The sequence below is a fragment of the Zalophus californianus genome, chromosome 15 (genome assembly GCF_009762305.2).
Source record: "Zalophus californianus isolate mZalCal1 chromosome 15, mZalCal1.pri.v2, whole genome shotgun sequence".
Classification (NCBI taxonomy): Eukaryota; Metazoa; Chordata; class Mammalia; order Carnivora; family Otariidae; genus Zalophus; species Zalophus californianus.
This window is the reverse complement of record NC_045609.1, coordinates 51,062,156-51,085,519: the sequence shown is the minus strand read 5'-3', so window position 1 is coordinate 51,085,519 and position 23,364 is coordinate 51,062,156. Positions and strand designations below refer to the sequence as shown.

Below are 23,364 nucleotides of genomic sequence, written 5' to 3'. Positions count from 1 at the left end.
GGAGGATAGACAGCGGGGGAGGGGGCCTCCGTCGGCCGCTTCTGGCAAGTGATAGAGCCGCGGAGCACAAAATTGGAACTTTTAGAAGTCGGCTCCGCTGAGGGAGGTCGCTGCAGTGGCTAAGTGGGGAGTGGAACCCTCGCGGGACAGTGTGGTCTCAGGACCCTCGGGGTCACAAAAAGATCGGGGGTGCCTGAGTGCGGCAGAGCGCCCAGGTTTCGGAGCGGGGAAGCCGGCTGCAGAGACGGAGCCGAGGCACGGACTCTCAGCTCGGGGTGGCCATAAACTGTGATCCGCGGGACAGTCGGGCCACTGCTCCTCCAGCAGGGACCCAACAAGCGGCAGATCCGGGGAGACTCCTCTTCCTCCCCCGGGAGGAGCGGCGCGGGAGCGCACCGCAGGGATCTGCTGGGTTTGGAGACTACACCGAGTCGGGTGCCAGAGATAGAAACGCTCGGTAACAGGCCGGGTGAGCACGGAGTGTGGCCAGAGACTGGGGAGACGGGAGTGTCTGCTTTTCTCTGGGGGCACACTGAGGAGCGGGGCACCGAGTTCTCGGCTCCTCCGGGCGGAGATTTAGAGGCTGCCATTTTCACTGTCGTCCTCCAAAGCCGTAGGGAAAGCTTGCAGGGAAAAAAAGCTCCCAAGAGCAAACCCGAGCAGATTGCGTAGCCCGGACCGACAAGGGCGGGGCAATTCAGCCTCCGGCAAAGACATTTGGGAACCACGGCAACAGGCCCCTCCCCCAGAAGATCAGCACGAACAGCCCGCCAAGACCAAGTTTACCGATCAATGAGAATGGAAGAACTCCAGTGCTAGGGGAATACTGCACAAAGAATTCATGGCTTCTTTACCATGATTCATTAGTCTTTCAAAGTTTTTTTTTTCGAATTTTTCTTTTTCCCTATTTCCACCAACATCAAGCCCTTTTTAAAAAAAAAAAACATTTTTAGTTTTCATTTTTAAGTCATATTCTATCCCTTCATAATACTTACCCTTATTTTTGGCATATATATATAAGTTGCTCTCATTTTAAAATTTTGAGATACAGTTTCTTCTAATAGATCAAAATATACGCTAAATCACTAGTGTGTGGCTTTGTTCTAGTCTCCTGCCTGGTAACATTCTCTCCCTTTTTCTTTTTTTTAAATCTTTCTTTTTTCAAACAACTTCTTATCAATTCCTTTTATAAAATCTTTTATAATTTTCATCTTTACAGTCATATTCCAGCCCTTCATTGTATCAACCCTTATTTTGTACATATATAAGTCTTTCTTTAAAATTTTAGGAGGCACTTTCTTCTAACAGACCAAAATACACCTAAAATCTAGTGTGTGGCACTGATCTATGCACTAGCCTGATCATTTTTGACCATATTCTGTTTTTCTTTTGCTTTTGTTCCGTTTTTGTTTGTTTTTATCTTTTTCTTCTCTGTTTTCTTTCTTTCTCTTTCTTCTCCCCTGGTTTCAGGTCTTTTCTGATTTGTTTAGAGTATATTTTCTGGGGATGTTGTTAACCTGTTAGCATTTTGTTCTCTCATTCATCTATTCTCCTCTGGATGAAATGACAAGATGAAAAAAAATCACCTCAACAAAAGAACAAGAGGTAGTACCATGAACCAGGGACCTACTCAATACGGACATTAGTACGATGTCGGACCTAGAGTTCAGAATCATGACTTTAAAGATACTAGCTGGGCTTGAAAAAAGCATGGAGGTTATTAGAGAAACCCTTCCTGGAGAAATAAAAGAACTAAAATCGAACCAAGTTGAAATCAAAAAGGCTATTAATGAAGTGCAATCAAAAATGGGGGCACTAACTGCTAGGATAAATGAGGCAGAAGAGAGAATTAGCGATATAGAACACCAAATGATGGGAATAAAGAAGCTGAGAAAAAGAGAGATAAACAACTACTGGATCACGAGGGCAGAATTCGAGAGATAAGCGATACAATAAGATGAAACAACATTAGAATAATTGGGATCCCAGAAGAAGAAGAAAGAGAGAGGGACGGAAGTTATTGGAGCAAATTATAGCAGAGAACTTCCCTAATGTGGGGAAGGAAACAGGCATCAAAATCCAGGAGGCACAGAGAACCCCTCTCAAAATCAATAAAAATAGGTCAACACCCCGACATCTAATAGTAAAACTGATGAATCTCAGAGACAAAGAGAAAATCTTGAAAGCAGCTCGGGAGAAGAGATCTGTAACCTATAATGGTAGAAACATTAGATTGGCAACAGACCTATCCACAGAGACCTGGCAGGCCAGAAAGGACTGGCATGATATCTTCAGAGCATTAACGAGAAAAATATGCCCCCAAGAATACTATATCCAGCTAGGCTTTCACTGAAAATTGAAGGAGAGATAAAAAGCTTCCAGGACAAACAAAAACTAAAGGAATTTGCAACCATGAAACCAGTCCTCCAAGAAATATTGAAAGGGGTCCTCTAAGCAAAGAGAGAGCCTAAAAGCAGCATAGACCAGAAAGGAACACAGACGGTATACAGTAACAGTCACCTTACAGGCAATACAATGGCACTAAATTCATATCTTTCAATAGTTACCCTGAATGTAAATGGGCTAAATGCCCCAATCAAAAGACACAGGCTATCATTGGATTAAAAAACAAGACCCATCGATATGCTGTCTGCAAGAGACTCATTTTAGACCCAAAGACATCCCCAGATTGAAAGTGAGGGGGTGGAAAACCATTTACCATGCTAAGGGACACCAAAAGAAAGCTGGGGTGGCCATCCTGATATCAGACAAATTAGATTTTAAAACAAAGACTGTAATAAGAGATGAGGAAGGACACTATATCCTACTTAAAGGGTCTATCCTACAAGAAGATCTAACAATTGTAAATATCTATGCCCCGAACATGGGAGCAGCCAATTATATAAGGCAATTCATAACAAAAGCAAAGAAACACACTGACAACAATACAATAATAGTGGGGGACTTTAACACCCCCCTCACTGAAATGGACAGATCATCTAAGCAAAAGATCAACAAGGAAATAAAGACTTTAAATGACACACTGGACCAAATGGACTTCACAGACATATTCAGAACATTCCATCCCAAAGCAACGGAATACACATTCTTCTCGAGTGCCCATGGAACATACTCCAGAATAGATCACATCCTAGGTCACAAATCAGGTCTCAACCGGTACCAAAAGATTGGGATTATTCCCTGCATATTTTCGGACCACAGTGCTTTGAAACTAGATTTCAATCACAAGAGGAAAGTCGGAAAGAACTCAAATACATGGAGGCTAAAGAGCATCCTACTAAAGAATGAATGGGTCATCCAGGAAATTAAAGAAGTATTAAAAAAATTCATGGAAACCAATGAAAATGAAAACACAACTGTTCAAAATATTTGGGATACAGCAAAGGCAGTCCTGAGAGGAAAGTGTATAGCAATACAAGCCTTTCTCAAGAAACAAGAAACGTCTCAAATACACAACCTAACCCTACACCTAAAGGAGCTAGAGAAAAAACAGCAAATAAAGCCTAAACCCAGCAGGAGAAGAGAAATAATAAAGATCAGAGCAGAAATCAATGAAATAGAAACCAAAAGAACAGTAGAACAGATCAACGAAACTAGGAGCTGGTTCTTTGAAAGAATTAACAAGATTGATAAACCCCTGGCCAGACTGATCAAAAAGAAAAGAGAAATGACCCAAATCAACAAAATCATGAATGAAAGAGGAGAGATCACAACCAACACCAAAGAAATACAAACAATTATAAGAACATATAATGAGCAACTCTATGCCAGCAAATTAGATAACCTGAAAGAAATGGGTGCATTCCTAGAGACGTATCAACTACCAAAATTGAACCAGGAAGAAATAGAAAACCTGAACAGACCTATAACCACTAAGGAAATTGAAGCAGTCATCAAAAATCTCCCAACAAACAAAAGCCCAGGGCCAGATGGCTTCCCAGGGGAATCTACCAAACATTTAAAGAAGAATTAATACCTATTCTCCTGAAACTGTTCCAAAAAACAGAAATGGAAGGAAAACTTCCAAACTCGTTTTATGAGGCCACCATTACCTTGATCCCAAAACCAGACAAAGACCCCATCAAAAAGGAGAATTACAGACCCATATCCTTGATGAACACGGATACAAAAATTCTCACCAAAATACTAGCCAATAGGATCCAACAGTACATTAAAAGGATTATTCACCACGACCAAGTAGGATTTATCCCTGGGCTGCAAGTTTCATTCAGTATCTGCAAATCAATCAACGTGATACAATATATTAACAAAAGAAAGAATAAGAATCATATGATCCTCTCAATACATGCAGAAAAAGCATTTGACAAAAGACAGCATCCTTTCTTGATCAAAACTCTTCAGAATATAGGGATAGAGGGTACATACCTCAATATCATAAAAGCCATCTATGAAAAACCTACAGCGAATATCATGGGGAAAAGCTGAGACCTTTCTCCCTAAGGTCAAGAACGCGGCAGGGCTGTCCACTATCACCATTGCTATTCAACATAGTATTAGAAGTCCTAGCGACGGTAATAAGACAACAAAAAGAAATCAAAGGCATCCAAATCGACAAAGAAGAAGTCCAACTCTCACTCTTTGCAGATGATATGATACTTTATGTGGAAAACCCAAAAGACTCCACCCCAAAACTGCTAGAACTCATACAGGAATTCAGTAAAGTGGCAGGATATAAAATCAATGCACAGAAATCAGTGGCGTTCCTATACACCAACAACAAGACAGAAGAGAGACAAATCAAGGAGTCGATCCCATTTACAATTGCACCCAAAACCATAAGATACCTAGGGGTAAATCTAACCTAAGAGGCAAAGGATCTGTACTCAGAAAACTATAAAATACTCATGAAAGAAATTGAGGAAGACACAAAGAAATGGAAAAACGTTCCATGCTCATGGATTGGAAGAACCAACATTGTGAAGGTGTCAATGCTACCTAGAGCAATCTACACATTCAGTGCAATCCCCATCAAAATACCATCCACTTTTTTCAAAGAAATGGAACAAATAATCCTAAAATTTGTATGGAACCAGAAGAGACCCCGAATACCAGAGGAATGTTGAAAAAGAAAAGCAAAGCTGGCAGCATCACAATTCCGGACTTCCAGCTCTATTACAAAGCAGTCATCATCAAGACAGTACGGTGCTGGCAAAAAAACAGACACATAGATCAATGGAACAGAATAGAGAGCCCAGAAATGGACCCTCAACTCTATGGTCAACTTATCTTTGACAAAGCAGGAAAGAATGTCCAATGGAAAAAAGACAGTCTCTTCCACAAATGGTGTTGGGAAAATTGGACAGCCACATGCAGAAGAATGAAACTGGACCATTTCCTTATATCACACACAAAAATAGACTCCAAATGGTTGAAAGACCTAAACGTGAGACAGGAGTCCATCAAAATCCTAAAGGAGAACACAGGCAGCAACCTCTTCGACCTCAGCCGCAGCAACTTCTTCCTAGAAACATGGCCAAAGGCAAGGGAAGCCAGGGCAAAAATGAACTATTGGGATTTCATCAAGACAAAAAGCTTTTGCACAGCAAAAGAAACAGTCCACAAACCAAAAGACGACCGACAGAATGGGAGAAAATATTTGCAAATGATATATCAGATAAATGGCTAGTATCCAAAATCTATAAAGAACTTATCAAACTCAACACCCAAAGAACAAATAATCCAATCAAGAAATGGGCAGACGACATGAGCAGACATTTTTTCCAAAGAATCCAAATGGCCAACAGACACATGAAAAAGTGCTCAACATCGCTCGGCATCAGGGAAATCCAAATCAAAACCTCCATGAGATACCACCTCGCACCCGTCAGAATGGCTAAAATTAACAAGTCAGGAAACAACAGATGTTGGTGGGGATGCGGAGAAAGGGGAACCCTCCTACACTGTTGGTGGCAATGCAAGCTGGTGCAGCCACTCTGGCAAACAGTATGAAGGTTCCTCAGAAAGTTGAAAATAGAGCTACCATACGATCCAGCAATTGCACTACTGGGTATTTACCACCCGGTACAAATGTAGGGATCCAAAGGCGTACATGCACCCCAATGTTTATAGCAGCAATATCCACAATAGCCAAACTGTGGAAAGAGCCAAGATGTCCATTGACAGATGAATGGATAAAGAAGAAGTGGTATATATACACAATGGAATATTATGCAGCCATCAAAAGGAATGAGATCTTGCCATTTGCAACGACGTGGTTGGAACTGGAGGGTGTTATGCTGAGTGAAATAAGTCAATCAGAGAAAGACATGTATCATATGATCTCACTGATATGGGGAATTCTTAATCTCAGGAAACAAACTGAGGGTTGCTGGAGTGGTGGGGGGGTGGGAGGGACGGGGTGGCTGGGTGATAGACATTGGGGAGGGTATGTGCTGTGGTGAGCGCTGTGAATTGTGCAAGACTGTTGAATCACGGATCTGTACCTCTGAAGCAAATAATGCAATATAGATTAAGAAAAAAAAAAAAGAAGATTTAGCAGGAGGGGAAGAATGAAAGGGAGTAAATCGGAGGGGAAGATGAACCATGAGAGACGATGGACTCTGAAAAACAAACTGAGGGTTCTAGAGGGGAGGGGGGTGGGGGTTGGGTTGGCCTGATAATGGGTATTGAAGAGGGCACGTTCTGCGTGGAGTACTGGGTGTTATGCACAAACGATGAATCATGGAACACTACATCAAAAACTAATGATATATGGTGATTAACATAACAATAAAAATTTAAAGTAAAAAATAAATAAATAAAATAAATCTATGGTGATCAAATAAATATTTGTTGAACAACGAATGAAGGCGGATGTGGCTGGGGTGAAGACCTTGGGGAGGGATGGCCGGAAGCAAGTTTGGAGGGACAGGCCAAGACTGGATCCTACAAAACTCAGTCAACTAAGCACTGATTTGGGTCCTTATTCTAAGAAGAGTGGGAAACCAGTGGACTGTTTTAAGCATGAGCACAATACAATCTAATTTGCCTCTGTGTTTTGGAAAGATTCATCTCCTGGAGCAGAGAAAAGAGGCAGCCAAGGAAGAATTGCTGAAGCAGTTAGGAGACTACTGCAGCCATCCCAGCAAGGGATGATAATGTGGACTCGGGGGATGGCAGAGCAGATACAGAAAAGTGGACAGGTTTCAGAGGAATTTTTTTCCTATATTTCCCATTTCAGCACCAGCCACTGGGTTTTCCCTTAGAAACAGAGCCAACTTGACAGAGATGCTTCAAATTTCCGTCCCCATTCCAAATAATCCCATCTGTCCCCTTGAAGTGAGCATTAGCATAAGATGAAGAAATTGTTAAATTACATCAAGCTAATTTCCTTCCCTCATCACAGCCTCTACTGGTAATAGCTACCAGTCACAGCTAACTTTCCATTTGCCAGAGACTGTTCTAAGCACTTTACACTCACTTAATCTTAATGGTAATCCTGTGAGGTGTTTTGTTGTTGTTATTATCCCCCTTGAACAGGAGAGAAAACTGAGGCAAGGAGCTAGTAAAGAGTAGTAAATTTACCATAGAGGTTAACATGGAAGTGTTAAGAAGTTTCATTCAGGTAATATTTATAAAGTACTTATAAAAGTGCCCAACATATTTAATAGTCATCTCTTAAATGTGTGTAAATAGTAAACGATGGAATTAGAATTGGAATCTGGGTGGTCTGGCTCCAGAGGGTGTACAGTTAACCACTGCATTCTATGGCCTCTCAAAGTTTAGACCCAACACCCCTGTAATTCTACTAAAAGAAGACCGAGTGCCTCCCTTCTGTGCAAAGCCAGCACCAAAAGTGGGACTGACATAGTTTTTCAGCCCTTAAACTGAGTATATATTAATTACAAAGGTTTGAATGGCAGATTGAACAAAAATCTGTCATGTATCCAATATGTATCAAATGTTTCTACCCTTAAGAAGCCTTCAGTCTAAAGCAAGCCCTTCTCAGTCTGAGATTTCAAGAATAATTTCTTAAGGTACCCAATATGTGTAATGCATTAATTTCTCTCCTGTGCGTCTAGAGTGGTACTACTTCTGTACCATCTGAGAACGTTGAGAAAATAATCAACACAAATAATTTTATATGCCCTGTGGTTTATGTGGGGAACCCCATGTACAATTTCAAAACAGTATGACTAGCATTATGATAGAAGTATACAAAGAACAAGAGGGGCAGTGTGAGTATAGTTTAAGAGTAAGAGCTCTTGGGTGCCTGGGTGGCTCAGTCAGTTAAACGGCTGCCTTAGGCTCAGGTCATGATCCAAGCGTCCTGGGATCGAGTCCCACATCGGCTCCCTGCTCAGTGGGGAGTCTGCTTCTCCCTCTCCTTCTGCCTGCCACTCCCCCTGCTTGTGCTCTCTCTCTCTCAAATGGATGAATAAAATCCTTAAAAAAAGAAAAAAGAGTAAGAGCTCTGAAATCAGACAGACTTGAGTTTGAATATATGCTCACTTACAGGAAGCGACCTCAGGAAGAATATTTCACTTCTACAAATCTCATGAAGTTGTGAAGATTTAAATAGTGCATGTGAGTCATTTAGTACAGTCCTGTCACATAGTAGATTTCATAATGGGGGTTATATTTATTAGATCTACTTCTTAGGTCCTAGAATGCAAGCTCATGAGTATGTGTCTTGGGCCACTAGAGCCCTGACACCTGAAACAGTGCGTTGCATGAAACAGACACTCGATAAATATTTGTCAATTTCATAAACGTCATCTACCAGGGAAGATTTCTTAAAATGCCTTGTGGGCTAAAATGAATGAATGGGATTTGCAGGGAACTGCCGAGGGAGGCAGTTTCAGGCAATGAAAACATATGAGGCAATGAGAACAAAGACAAGAACCCGCCAAAGTTTCGAAAACTATGTACTGCTTTGAGTATGTAGTTCATTATGACTGTGAGTGTCACTAATGTGGATGACAACAGGAAATGAAAAAAGCAGGGTGGGCCTAGATCCTAAGGGGTCCTGTATGACATGCTAAAGAGAGTGGGAACTGGACTCTCTGAGCCATAAGTGGTTGTAGAGACATGGAGGGAAACGTGGAGGAAGAGAAGCAGTGGGGAGAACTGGGTCTACAACACCTCAGTCTTACAACGTGGCAGCCAAGAGATGAAGGATCAGGACGTGGAAGTTTATTATGGATAGGTGCAGAGAGAACCAATAGAGGAAGAAAAAATAACCGTAAAACTCTTTAGCTAAATGCTTGTCATTGTAGGAAGTAAATAGATGATATCCATAACTGACATGGGAAGAAATAAGATTAGGAGCATGCTATTCAAAGATATGTATGGAAATTGCCAAAAGAACTAAAAACAAATTGTAAGAGTGGTTGCCTCTGGGGAGCAGGACTGGAGGTGTGGAATAGGGGAGGGTATTATAAGCTCTTCTTAAATTTGTAGTAGACATTTTTTAAAGTAATGCATCAGAGGAAAGATATCATTCTTTTATTAAGCACTTTTTGTCTGTCAAACCGTAAAGACCCCATAACCTCCTTAGTGAATGAGGCTCCCCACTCCTGAGCCTGCAGAGATTGTACCATTGGCTACCTTTCTAGAACACACTAGACTAGTACTTGTCTGAGAGCTCCTGTGCTTTCTGTTCCATCTGTTCTTTCCAAATGTCTTGGCATTACTAACTGCTTATTATCCAGTGTTCATTTCAAACACCTTCCCCAATGAGGCTATCTTGCCCACCCTACCTGAACTTGCTCTCTTCACCTCCCAACCAGTTCCTTTCTGTCACATTGGCCTGTTTTACCTTCTTCATAGCACTTATAACAACTGAAATTACCTTATTTATTTATTTATGCTATATCTTCCCCACCACAATGTAAGCTTGCAAGACTGGGATCTCACCCATCTTGTTCACCACTATATCCCTAGTACCCACAACAGTTCCTGGTAAATAGTAGATGCTCAATAAATATTTGTTCAGGGAATGAAGTCTTGCAGGTATTCTATGGACCTCTAACGTTCTATAATGTCCTTGAAGACTATGATAGTATAGCATTTATTTTTAATTTTTTTTATCTTGCGTCCCTAGTACCCAGGCACAGGGCCTGGTTCAAAATATGAGCTATGGTAAGGTTTCATTAGGTATTCAATAAAAGTTTATTATTTGGATGTATAAATGAATTAATGCTGTGTACTTTCTTATATGCCATCTCATTAGCCTTAACACCCTAGTATTTCCTAACAAAAATATATACACATTTAACCAGGAATGGGTTTCCCACTGTCTAGACCCTTCCAAGTGCCAAAGCTGGGGCTTCTGCTTCTAGTCCATCTTCAGGGTCCTCTGGTGGTGAAGGAACTCATACTATTTTGAAATGTGTGTCCTGTTGACACGGGTGAAATCCACAGAGAGCAGGTCAAGTGGGAGCCTAGCAAAGTTTTAGGGCACAGGTGGACATCCTTCATCTGGATAGTGCAAGAATCCAAGTGCAGGTGCTATAAGGGCCTCGCCAGTGATGACAACAGCCCTTAAGGCTCCTCTGCAGAGTGGCATGCTCATTCAAATGTTGGGGGTGGTCTGCAGTCACTGGCCAGCAACCATCTCTTCACACGGGCTCTCTCCCACACTCTGCCCTTTTTTGGAAGTCAGCCAATTGGATATTAACTGTTTCTTCCTCTTTGTATCCTTAATCTAACCATCTAAGTTCTCCACCATTCAACACAGAAAGAGCTAACCACATGGAAGTGTGGGGCAAGAAAGAAAAGCTCAGCACTAACATTTCAAGACCTTTTGTCACTGCTCACAACATAGCAAATAAGAAAAACCACAACATTCCATTACCAAAATGGAACTACTTAAAACCAAAGTGGCACTATTTATAGATCATATCTCGCATTGTTTTGAAAATAGCACAGGGCAATGCTAGTGGACCTCATATACATATTCAACAACAATTATAGACTTCTTGCTGCATTTATCTATTCCAAAGAGTTTTATTTCTGATGACCTATTTTAAAAATCTAGCTTCCTCAGAAGGAGGAAGTAGGATCACGCCAAGATGATCTTTTTATTGTAGAAAATATTACACTTTTCAGATTTCAATTACTAGGGAAAATAATGATGTCATGAATAATATGGCCATTTTTGGTTAAAGAAAACCATTGAATTACTGTGATTAATTGATAAATAATGAGACCAATTTCAATAAATCCCTCAAAAAATACAGTCTTTGCTGTATGCCAACAGGGCCTTAGTGATTGGGAGGAAGGAAGGAGAGGGAGGGAAGAAGGGAAGAAGGAAAATGAGAAAGAAGGAAAAAGAAAAGAAATGCATTGTTTTCAGTTATCTAAGGGAATATTTTTGAGTCTTTGGTCACAGAGGTATAGAATATTAGGAACATATAAGGGACCCAACAAATGATCTGGTTCAACTTTTTCATTTTATAAGGGGGAATAAAACAAAGTTCTGAAAAATTAAGTGACATGCCCAAGCATTCATCCTTAGTGAATGGCAAAGTCGAAATAGGAATACACAGCACATAACCAATTTCTTAAAAAATAGATACACAAGAAAAAATACCAAGTTATAAATAATTAGTATAGTCTGATCTCATATTAGCAATTTTGAGACTGGCACACATTTTTTAAAAATACATGAACAAGCTCCTCTTTAACAATCAGAAAATTAGCATTGTTTCTTTTTACTTCCTGAACTCCTTTCATCCCAATTCCCCCAGAATTTTACCCTAATATAAATTTTTTACCCTAATGAAGTGTCTGTGTTAAAAAGGCTTTTATTAATCACCTTATCATGTCTCTCAAACAAAAATCCTTATATGGATTTTATTTTTTTATTCCCTCTAAGTTAAAAGCACAGTTCTGTAGTTATCATAATTATTATTATTATACCAGTAGTTAAAACTATAAATATATTAAATATTTTTGATAATTACCAGCATTTAAGTAGAAGTTTTCAGAAATTGATGAGGATTGATGAGGATTTATTTTTCCATTAGTTCATGTGCTTATGGAAGAATATTATATCTAAAATGGGACAGATTATCACTTCTAGTGCTGTTTTTCATTTTTATATATGTAAGCATAAAGTTGCCTTATGCACAAAAATAGTGTAGGAATAGAAAGACTTTATGTCAACATCACCCAATTCTTTAAACATCTTTCAAATTAGATGCCAAAAACAAGAGTGATTTATTATCTGAAATTATTTTTAAAGACTTATCACCTAACAGTTCGATTAGGTCCTCATTTAGTTTTGTTGAAAGCTATAAACTAGAAAGAGTTTTATTACACAGACATCAGAGTCTCGATCTCTTAAACTATACCAAAAAGGCTTTATCAAAAATCAGCAAGTAACTATTAATTATACCTTTTACTCTTTTACCCAGTGGCACTTCATATAAACCAATATACTCAGTAAAAATTGGAAAATTGTTTTCAACATCTGTGCAAATGCAGTATTTTTTATAAAATGTCTTTCATTGTGTGTTTGAAATATACTTGTCAAAATCTTACAGGTTTCATTTATTGAATGTATGGAAAAATGTCATATAACCTAATTGACAAAGCCAGCCTTCACTGTCAGACTTATCAGTTTGTAAGACACAGTTTAAGACTTATTTTCCGTCAGAAAAAATCTGATTTTATTTTTCAATGTAAGTATATGTGTTAATGTCTGTTTTAAGGAATAATATAAAAAACACTGAGAAGTAAATTATAGAATCTGTGTTGTACAATATATTTCCCAAAGCAGTCAAGATTAAAATGATACAGGAGCGCCTGGGTGGCTCAGTTGGTTGAGTGGCTGACTCTTGATTTAGGTTCAGGTCATGATCTCAGAGTTGTGGGATTGAGCCCCAAGTCCGGCTCCATGCTCAGCAGGGAGTCCTCTTGAGGATTCTTTCTCTCTCTCTCCCTCTGCCCCTCCCCCTGCTCATGTTCGTTCTTTCTCTCTGTCTCTCTAAAATAAATAAATAAATCTTTTTTAAAGATTAAAATGATACAGATCTAATATAACTAATTTTACATTAATTAAAACAAAGTAATGCATTTTTATTACCTTATTTGCAGTAATGCAATGTAGTATCCAGCTAAAACCAGAAGTTATTGGTGAAGCAAGACCTATGAAAGTAGGTATTATATTCTTTAAGAAATGTACATATGCATAATTTGAATTCTGATATTAACTTTTTTAACACAATTGAAAGCATGCTTAAAAATCAGAGATAAAGTCATTAATTGCATTAGACATCACAACCAAACTTTTCTTATGGTTTAATAAAAGATAAAGGTATATACTTATTAGAGTAATTAAAACAATTCCTCACTGTTTTGTTTCTCATTCATTTCATATATAGCCCCATTGTAAGTAGAGTGACTACCCTGGGCAATTGCTTTCAAAACACTGGCTTGGTTCCTTTCAGTTGGTGATCTGCAGTATTGACCTACACGGACCTAGCAGAAGGGAAAGAGAGAACTTGAATAAGGGTGCCAGAAGGATTTCTAACTAGGCCTGGAAGTGATGTACATTACTGCTGCTCATATTCCTTTGGAAGGAACCCAATCTAACTGCAGGGGAGAATGGGAAATGTGGTTTTCCTACACACTAAGGAAGAGGAAACCCAGTTGATGAGCATATAACCAGTCTCTGTCACATAGCTAATAACTAATTGGTCCAGCAGCTAGCAAATTCATGTGTTGTTATTGGGAGGTAATACAAATTAAATAATTCAGAAGAGTAAACAAAATGGGAATTGACTATAATCAGAATAAATATCCCATGATCTGATTTGATAAAATAGGTTTAACTACTACTTTATTGGATGATATATAACTAATCTGTGAGAAATCTTGTAAAAATTTTATCTGTGAGTGTTAACCAATGTCTCTTTTAAAAGTTGGTATTTCTAAAAAACATTTCAGTTACACACTTAGAAATAATCAGCATTGCTACCACTACCGTTCAGGCTATTTGGAGGTGCTTTTCTTTCCAGCTAAAGACAAGTGCCAAGATGAGTATTTTTTAGATAGCTGAAAAGAATTGCTTACATTTGTAAAAAAGCTTTTTTTTTTTAAGATTTTATTTATTTATTTGACAGAGAGAGACACAGCGAGAGAGGGAACACAAGCAGGGGGAGTAGGAGAGGGAGAAGAGGGCTTCCCGCTGAGCGGGGAGCCCGATGCGGGGCGACGATGCGGGGCGATGCGGGGTGATGCGGGGCTCGATCCCAGGACCCTGGGATCATGACCTGAGCCAAAGGCAAACACTTAACAACTGAGCCACCCAGGTGCCCCAGGCTTTTTTTTTTTTTTTTTTTTTTGGTAAGCTCTTTTCTTTGCTATCATAGAACTCACTCCCAAGAGCATCGCATTCTTTGATAGTAGTCCCAAAAAAAGCCAGAGACAGTCACCCCACTGCTCATTCTAATTTAATTCAGAGTATCCCAACACTGGCCAAAATACTCTGGTTCCAGAGCAACACCTTGCTCTTAATAGAAATATGTATAAGAAAGACAAGCATCAGGCAGGTTTCTATGTGCTTTAAGTGTTCAAGGAGACTTCCCCAAAACCAGCAATTTGAATTGTTCTTTTGTTGGGCAACCAGGAGATTTTTTACTCCTTGGAACAACGCACTGTAAAGTAGGTTAGACTTTAGTGAAGGGAGAGGTGAGAATGCAGAATGTTTGCTCAGGAAAAAGGAAAGAGTACGTTGAAGTAAGAGGAAAAAATAGGTAGGGCGTTAGAGTTAAAAGTTTGTGACACTAGGCAAGGTCAACAGACCTTTCTGAATCTGATGCTTCTTAAATACCAGCTTCTCTCTGTGCCAGCCTGGCACGTAGAAGATACCCAGTAAATGGTAGTTATTAGTCAATCGAACAGGAGAGACCAGTGTTGAAAAGTAATATGAGAGCCATCTTGCCCCACCTAACAAATATGATCTCTTCCTCTCCTAAGGGAGAGAATCCTCAGATTTTATACACATCTCGTATTTACTTCTAGATTTTAAACTCTTCTGAGATTACAGGACCTGTACTTTACTCATTTTATAAACCTCTCGGCCCTAAGGACTGTTCTTGCACCTAATGGGAAAAGGGAAAAGGACTTAGGACTGAATCAACAGTCCTGGGTCTTCTACGATACAGGCACTCCCCGCCTCCACCCCCCACCCCCCACACACACACTTTTTGAAAGTTCACATTTTTTTAAAAGATTTTATTTATTTATTTATTTGAGAGAAAGAGAGAGAGAACACACGAGCAGGGGGAGGGGCATAGGGAGACGGAGAAGCAGACTCCCAGCTGAGCAGGGAGCCCGATGCAGAGGCTGGGGGCGGGGCTCGGTCCCAAGACCCTGGGATCATGACCAGAGCTGAAGGCTGCCGCTTAACCCACTGAGCCACCCAGGTGTCCCCTGAAAGTTCACATTTTGCCGTTTCCCTTTTACAAAAGAAATCCAAAGAGGATTTTTACTGTCCTGAGAAAAAACGAAAACAGCGTTCAGCATTTGTTTCAGAGCTAGTCGTTACGGGGGGCAACATGGGCCCCAGCGATGACAGTGGCGCCACCAAGTTCCTTCTCCAGGAACTACACTCCGCGCCTCAGGATCCAGCCGCCATACCTTTGAACTGTCTTGTCCATGAGCATTTGTGCTTCATCTAGATTTATTTCGTGCATTTGTTAGCTGTATCCTAAGGTATCAGAAAAGCCTAGGAGAGGTTGTTTTTTGGGTCTGGGAACCCTCACAAAATTTTACATATGAATTAATGGTAATTGTATCTATGCTTTATGCCATTTGGCTCAGGAGAGGTTTCGTAGGAAGGCTCTACTTTCAGATAGCAGGGAAAACCAGTAGTTCGTATTAGATGTTTGATGAAGAAGAGCTAAACAAATAGGGGGATGATGAGAGTGAGTAAGAAAAACTGGCTCTCCAAAAAGAACTCATAAAATAACACAAGAAATAGGGCCCAGACCACAGAAGTCATTCAAAATTCTCATGAATTCTAAGCAGAAGGAAATTTATTAGTAGAGTGTCTAAAATATGTTTTAATTCTGAACTTGATTAACAATAATTCTGATTCCCACTTGGGATATATAATTTGTGGAACAGTTAAAAAAAACAAACAAACCAAAAACCTTTCAAATGAGTGGATATTTAAGGGAAATTTGTGGGAGTGTTTGGGACATAATCGGAAATGAGTAGTTTTCTTTCAGTTTTCCTGATTGTTCATTGTGGAGCAATAAGTAACTAGGCAGATAAGTACCAAACAGATAATTTGGTACAAAAAGAAACATCTATATTCATGACTAAGTTTAGCATCTCTAACCACTTCTTGCCAAGACATCTTCACATTATCCAGCATGGGGGTCAGCTAGTGACTATGCCAGTTTAACAGCCAAGAGTATCAGTTTCCTTTGCTAAAAATATTTCAACTCAAATCATCTTGGCAGATAATGATACCAAAATAAAAAGTCTTTGTTCAGTAAAGTGACCAAATTTTAGGAGACTGAATAGAGGCAGAAAAGACATAATAGCTGCATTACCTTGGGCAAGTTACTAATTGAGCCTCAGTCTTTCAGCATAAAAATGATATTTTTAATACAAGTCCATAATCTCTACTCCACAATTCCAAAATAGGTTAAAGCAAAAACTCTCTGAAACCCGCAACTATGTTTGTAAGTCTGGCACCAGCACGATTTGGCAGCAAAGCCCACTGTGGACAAACATGAAGCTTCAATTATGTCTCAGCACTCCTGTTCGTCATACACACCCTCTGCTGTTTGCTGACACTTTGTGACTTGGGGATTAACTTTACTGTGAAAATGCCCAAAAGAGTTAAAGACATGCCTATGGGTAATAGTGAGAAGAAGAAAAGGAAGCATCAGTCTTTATGCATAGCTCAGAAAGTGGAGTTATTACAGAAGATTGATGGCAGCAGGTCTGTGAGACATCTTACTGAAGAATATGCTGTGGAAACGACCACCATCTGTGACTTCAAGAGACAGAAAGATAAGCTGTTGAAATTGTGTAGTGACAGTCATAACCAAGACTTGATGAAAAATAGAAAAACATTGCAGAAGGCCAAAAACAAAGATCTTGACCATGTGTTGATTGAACGGATTCAACAAGAAAGAAGTAACGATATGCCACTGACTGGTTTGTTGGTCGTGAAACAAGCTAGAATATGCCATGAAGAACTGAGCATTGAAAGTGTGAATATTCAGAAGGCTGGCTGCAGAAATTTAAGAAGTGTCATGGTATCATGTATCTTAAAATATGTGAAAAAGCTCCTACTGATTACAAAACCATTGATGAATTTGCTAAGATAATATCTGATTAAAACCTTAGCCCTGAACAAATTGACAATGCTGATGAAATAGCTCTGTCCTGGTGCTATTTTCCTAGAGAAAACCTTAACAATGGCTGACAAGAGGGCACCAATTGATTTTAAGGATGCCAAGAAAGGTTGACTATTGGGTGTGCTAATGCTGCAGGCACACACAAGATGAAATCAGCAGTGACTGGGAAAAACCTATATCCAAGGTATTTAAAAGGTGTGTGCAAGGACACCTGAGTGACTTGGTCGATTAAGCATCTGCCTTCGGCTCAGGTCATGATCCCAGAGTCCTGGGATCGAGCCCTGCGTTGGGCTCCCTGCCCAGCAGGGAGCCTGCTTCTCCCTCTCCCTCTGCTGCTCCCCTTGCTTGTGTTCTCTCACTCGCTCTCTGTCAAATAAATAAAATAAAATAAAATAAAAAACTCATTATTGCCAAAAGTTTATCCACCAAAAGTAAGTTAGAAGAAGTTGGAAGTTCCAACTTGGAAGTTCCAATAAGTTGGAAGAAGCTGACACTGAAGAAATGCTGAACACTGATAATGATGAACCCATCGTGCGTTCTTTCAGTGATGGGGAAATTGCTGAGATGGTGTTAAGTACAGATAAGTATGAAGATAGTAGTAATAATGATAATGATTACATGAGCGCCAGTGAAAAAAATCTCCAAAGAGCATATGGTGAAAATGTGTGACTGATTAATTGCTAGCCTTGAACAATGTGCATCTGTCAGTGAGCAAGAGATCATGGCAGTTTATTCAATTAGAGAGAAACTGCTTAGACCGAAACCTACGTTTAGGAGACCAGTGACACTGGGGAAAGTCTGTAGAAAGTCCCCTTGTGGTAATGCCTCTTTGTCACTTGAGAATCCCATCTGTGGCTCATCCTCAGATGTCCAGCCCCAGCCTGGTTTCACAGATAATACTAACCCCTTCTTTAAGATTCTCAAACAACCAGAAGTGATGAGTATTTCTTGCCTGTGTTATAGGTTAGTTTTCATCAATATAAATTTAAAGTTTTACTAAAAAATATTTATCATAAGCGACAAAAGAAATAAGAAGCTTAAGTACTTATGGTCTATATTTATCCTGCTATTCCATTTACCCAATAAATTTATTTACCAACAAATTTCATTTGCCAATAAATTTATTTATGTAAATAAATTATAACATTATTTATGGACTTTATTCCACTTGTGAGAATTTTCATACATTTCTCTGTAGAAATACTGTGTTCCACAACCATTTAGAATGTTACAAAGTTAGTAGTATATGCACCATATTCCAAATTTCTTTTTAAATTCCAAAAAATTCCCATTTCCAAAACACATCTGGTCCCAGGATTTTGGATAAGAGAATGTGGGCCTGTAATACCTACCTTAGAGATTTGTTGTGAAGACCCAATAAGATAATTAATATAAAATGCTGGCACAGAGTAAATGTTCATTAAACAGAGTAATTGCTGTTACTACTATTCCATTCCCCTACTCTTTTTTAAAATTTTTTATTGTTATGTTAATCACCATACATTACATCATTCATTTTTCATGTAGTGTTCCATGATTCATTGTTTGTGCATAACACCCAGTGCTCCATGCAGAACGTGCCCTCTTTAATACCCATCACCAGGCTAACCCATCCTCCCACACCACCCCCCTCAGTTTGTTTTTCAGAGTCCGTCGTCTCTCATGGTTCGTCTCCCCCTCTGACCCATTCCCCTACTCTTAAAAGGAAAATGTAGGACAAGGTCTTTTTGAAGTTAATAAGTTGACCTTGCATGGGTAATAATAAGCATTTTTCAAATTTTATCACCCTAAGAGATCCTTTGGCAATATGCCGCTGATATGGACCAGAGTATCTCGTAAATCTTCATCCAAGAGATCGAAGCATTTCCCAAATTGGAGGATAGAAAAATGTTCTGCTACAACAAGCTACACTGTGGTTTATAAAATACATATACCTATCACCAGTTAGCCTTTATTTTATTCGACAAAGAAACATAATTGCTTATCTGCCTGCTAACCATTTCCTCAGCTCCCTCTGCTATAAACACCCCATAAACAATGATTTAATCTTCCTTGTGAGCAAGGATTTATTCTTAATCCTCTGTGTACACCCTCAGCTGCTGTTGTAAAACCTTGAACATAGCTGAATAAATAAAACTGGCATTCTGTTTTACAAGTAAAGTTTGCTTTATGAATTTGTAGTGTCTATGAGATTTATTGCTTTCATTATAAAAGGCATATAATAACTACATAGAATATATGGAAAATATTACTTATACTTTATAAAAAGAAAATAGATTCTTACAACCAGTGATAATCACTCTTAATGTTTGTGTCCTTTCAAAGCTATCTATTGTCCTAAACTGTGAACCTTGTGAGAGTAGGAACCGTGTGCATTCATTCTTGTGCTCCATTTTACGCTCTGCACCTCCCAGCAGCAGGTATTTAACAGATTTAAAGAAAACCCACATATTCAAGGACCACGCTATATCCATGGTGGGGGTGGCAGGGTTTGTGAGGCGGTTTGGCCATGTTATTTTTAATTAACACTATATTGGGAGCATTTTCCCATATCTGTCCTATTTGATCCCACCAAATCTGATTTCCTACTCATTCAGCTTATCCTCTTTACTTCTGGGACTTGCTACTCCCCAGCCCTGGGACACATTATCCTGCAGCCCCTCTGCCTGACCAGCCTTCCTTTCCCTCTTGTCTTCACAGCTCTTCCATCACAACTGCGCCTCTTATTTCCCATTAGCTCATGGCCCAGCTCTCTCCTAGCTGCTCTTGCCATCATGTGAACCCATTTATAACCTGACTGGCGATTGCTTCCCATTCTCCACTGAGCATGGCTGTTGGATGGGGGTGAGCTAAAGCTGTGCAGGAGAGGCCTGAAATGGAGAGAGAATCTCAGTGGGGAGGCAAACAGCAGCAACTCCATCCTTGGGTAGAGAGGAGAAGGGTGGGCTCTCTGTCCTCAGTATTGTCTAATCTTATAGGATTAGTCACCAAAACAGGTGTGAACTGAGAAACGCCTGGAGTCACTGTTCTGCCCAGGAAATCTCAGCCAGGCACACGATTAATTAATACAGAAGCCACCAGAAGACAATAAACTGTGTATTGTGAGCCAGACCTTAGGAACTAGGCTTATGTAATTAAATTTGTGGACCCTATTCCTATGTCAGGCTTTTTCTGTCGTTGTTACAAAATTCTAATGAAAGATCGTATTCTCCTTCCTCTCCCAAATAATATGCTTTACATTAGCTGTTAATTTATCTAGGGATAGTAAGAAAAAATATCATCTATCTTTAGCTTTCTAAAATGTTACCCTCAAGAGGCTAGGTGTGATCTGAGGTTTTTTTGTGTTTCTCTTCATTCTAAGCAGCATTCATGGGTCCTTTCATTGGGAGTTTCATGTCTTTCATTGACAATGAGATATTTCATCCTTCTATTTTTCTTTAGTGTTTCCTCTCCTCCATTCCTTCTATTCTCTCCTTCTGGAACTCCTTTTTGATTTTCTTCAAACGTTTGGTGATTCTTGGTTGTGTCATGTTTGCATTTTCAATTGCCTGTTAGCCTGCCTACATGTCTGCGTACTTACCTGTTTATTGTTTTCTGCTTCCTGCGGTTCTTGGGAAGAGGTAGGACACACTGCCAGACTGGGTAGATCATTAGCAATTTCTCTGGGCCTGGGAACTCCCGTTTTCTTTTGGGGTACATATGCCTCTTGGGTACTACCCTGCTGGTAATGCCCAAGTGGTCCTTTTCACAGGAATTGTCTTTTCTGTTTGCTGCATTGCACAGGTGGAAGGAGGAACTTGATTGTTCCTTCTGCTGTAATGTTACTCAGATCACACTAACTGTTGGATTGGGACTGTCTCCTGTTCCCCATATCCACTTTCCCCAAGCTTGGAGCAATACTGAAGCCTCTCTCATGATTTATAGGTGTCCTCTCCATTAAGGTTGGACAGTGGTTCCCTCCTTCTGTGTCATCCCAATTCTACTTTCTGTCTTTCAGCAGTTCCCCCAGAATTTTTGGTTCATTTAGAGTAATTCATCTTGTAAGTCAGCATCATCTTCAGATATTATACATATTGACATATATACTTTATATATAACATATATATTGACATATATACTTTAGTTTTAGGGTTTAGTCCAGGAAAGGAAGTCTAAAGAACATGTGTTTGTTTTTACTGCCATCTGGATCCAGCATCGTTGTGGAAGTTCTCAAACATGTTTAACAGACATACTACACTTCAGATAAAATCATTTGTAGAGGATCAATATATTAAGCAGGTAAAAGCAAAACTCATCTAGTTGAAGTAGAGAAAGTGACTGTGAATATGAACTCACTGGAATCCCTTTCACTCTCCACTGCAGCTCCTGAACCTTCCAGGGAATCTTGCAACTCTGCAGAACAGTTTAAAAACCACTGACATGATTTATAGTCAGAGGTGTCTGACCTGTAATAGGTTCTTAATAAATGGTAGCCATCATTATTACTACTATTAAAAACCTTGCCTCTCGACCTTCCCCAGTCCCAGGCCTTCCAGAAGTCCTGGTACTAACTTCTACCATTTGTACTGGCAGTCCCATCTTGGCGAGAAAAAAGTAAAAAAAAAACTATTTCAGAAAATCAGCAGCAAGTGAGCACCCAGTAAATATGTGTTAAGTGTTCTCCCGGGCCTCACATTTTAACCTTGCTTAATCCCCTCAATGACCTATGAGGCAAGTGTTTTGATCTCCAGGACCTGATGAAGAAATAGAGGCTCAGACACACGTAGAAGGATACATACGATACCAAATATGTAAGAAGTGTCCATTTATTTTATTTTTTTCAATTTAATTCAAACCAGCTCCTAGCACAATTCCACTGCAGTGTCAGGAAATGACATCTAAACCGTTCAGGGGCTTTCCTCGCAGGTTTCTGGATCGTGGCCCATGTACCAAAGCATGGAGAGGGCCTGTCCTCTCTTCCGTCTTTCATGTGCACAAGAATCTGGTAGATGCCTGTTTTCTGTACCAGAAAAGTTTCCTCTGGATTGGGACATGCCATGGCTCTGTGTGATGTAGGATGTCGAGGATCTTTGAGAGGCTGGGGCGCCAGTCCCTAGGATTCAGTATGTCAAGATACACCTCACTGCACAGCCATCCTCCCTGAGCACTGGCTTCCTCCTCCAGCCTCTGCACTGAGCGCAAGCAGATCTCTCTGGAAGAGACCTCTTTCCCCCCAAACACCCTTTTTTTAGTGACAGGGAGCTATTTGTCCCTTCCTTCCCATTGCCCTCAAAGAGTCTCCATTTCTCCTCTCCTCCTAAGGACACCTGGCAGAATCTAGCAGAATTTGAACTTCTATAAAAGAAAAGCTGCTCCAGACTTCCTGGCCTTGGGCAGTAGCTGGCAACTGTCGTCATTCCATGCGATCATGTCTTCGTCTACGGCACAGCTGCTGAGGGGCCTGACGGGTCTCACCCAGAGGCTCCTGGTGCAGCGTGCCCAGATCCATTCCAAGCCTCCGCGGGAGGAGCTCGGGACCATGGATGCTGCCGTCAGGCTCACCTCCTGCTTCCTGTGTTTCCTCCTGCCATCGGACTGGGTCCTGTCGCATCTGGAGAGCTACAAGAAGTGGGAGTGAAGGGGGCTGTCCTGTCCCTCACCCTGTGACCTGACCACCCCTGGCCTCTCCTGATCATGCCTGCTGCATCCCTGGCTGGTCTTCCCAGGATCATGTCCTTCGATTACAATGACCTCTTCTGCAGTCATGACCTCTCCATTTCTCCATGGTGACATCCTGGGACCACATATATTGGTTTATAAGGCCCTACTCGGTAGGGCCCTCCTTGTAACAATAAAGTCTATTTAGACCTTGAAAAAAAGGAAAAAGAAAGAAAAGCTGCTCCGTGGAAATGTCTGCTTCCCTTGTGCAAAAAAACGCTGAGGCAAGAAAATACCAAGAGTCTTCTTAGCAAGGGAGTGGTGAGCACAGGATATGGAGAATATGAAAAATTGA

At 40.2% G+C, this 23,364-nt stretch overlaps 1 protein-coding gene across 1 annotated transcript; it reads left to right on the top strand.

Moving 5' to 3' along the window:
• The first annotated feature begins 22,779 nt into the window (after positions 1-22,779).
• On the top strand, positions 22,780-22,989 carry LOC113923771 (cytochrome c oxidase subunit 8A, mitochondrial-like). The gene has a single exon (XM_027596863.2). It carries the CDS (start codon positions 22,780-22,782, stop codon positions 22,987-22,989), a length of 210 nt encoding a protein of 69 aa, XP_027452664.2.
• Positions 22,990-23,364: the final 375 nt, after the last annotated feature.

Coding starts and splice junctions, on each gene's coding strand:
- LOC113923771 (XM_027596863.2), top strand. CDS start 22,780: ATGTCTTCGTCTACGGCACAGCTGCTGAGGGGCCTGACGGGTCTCACC.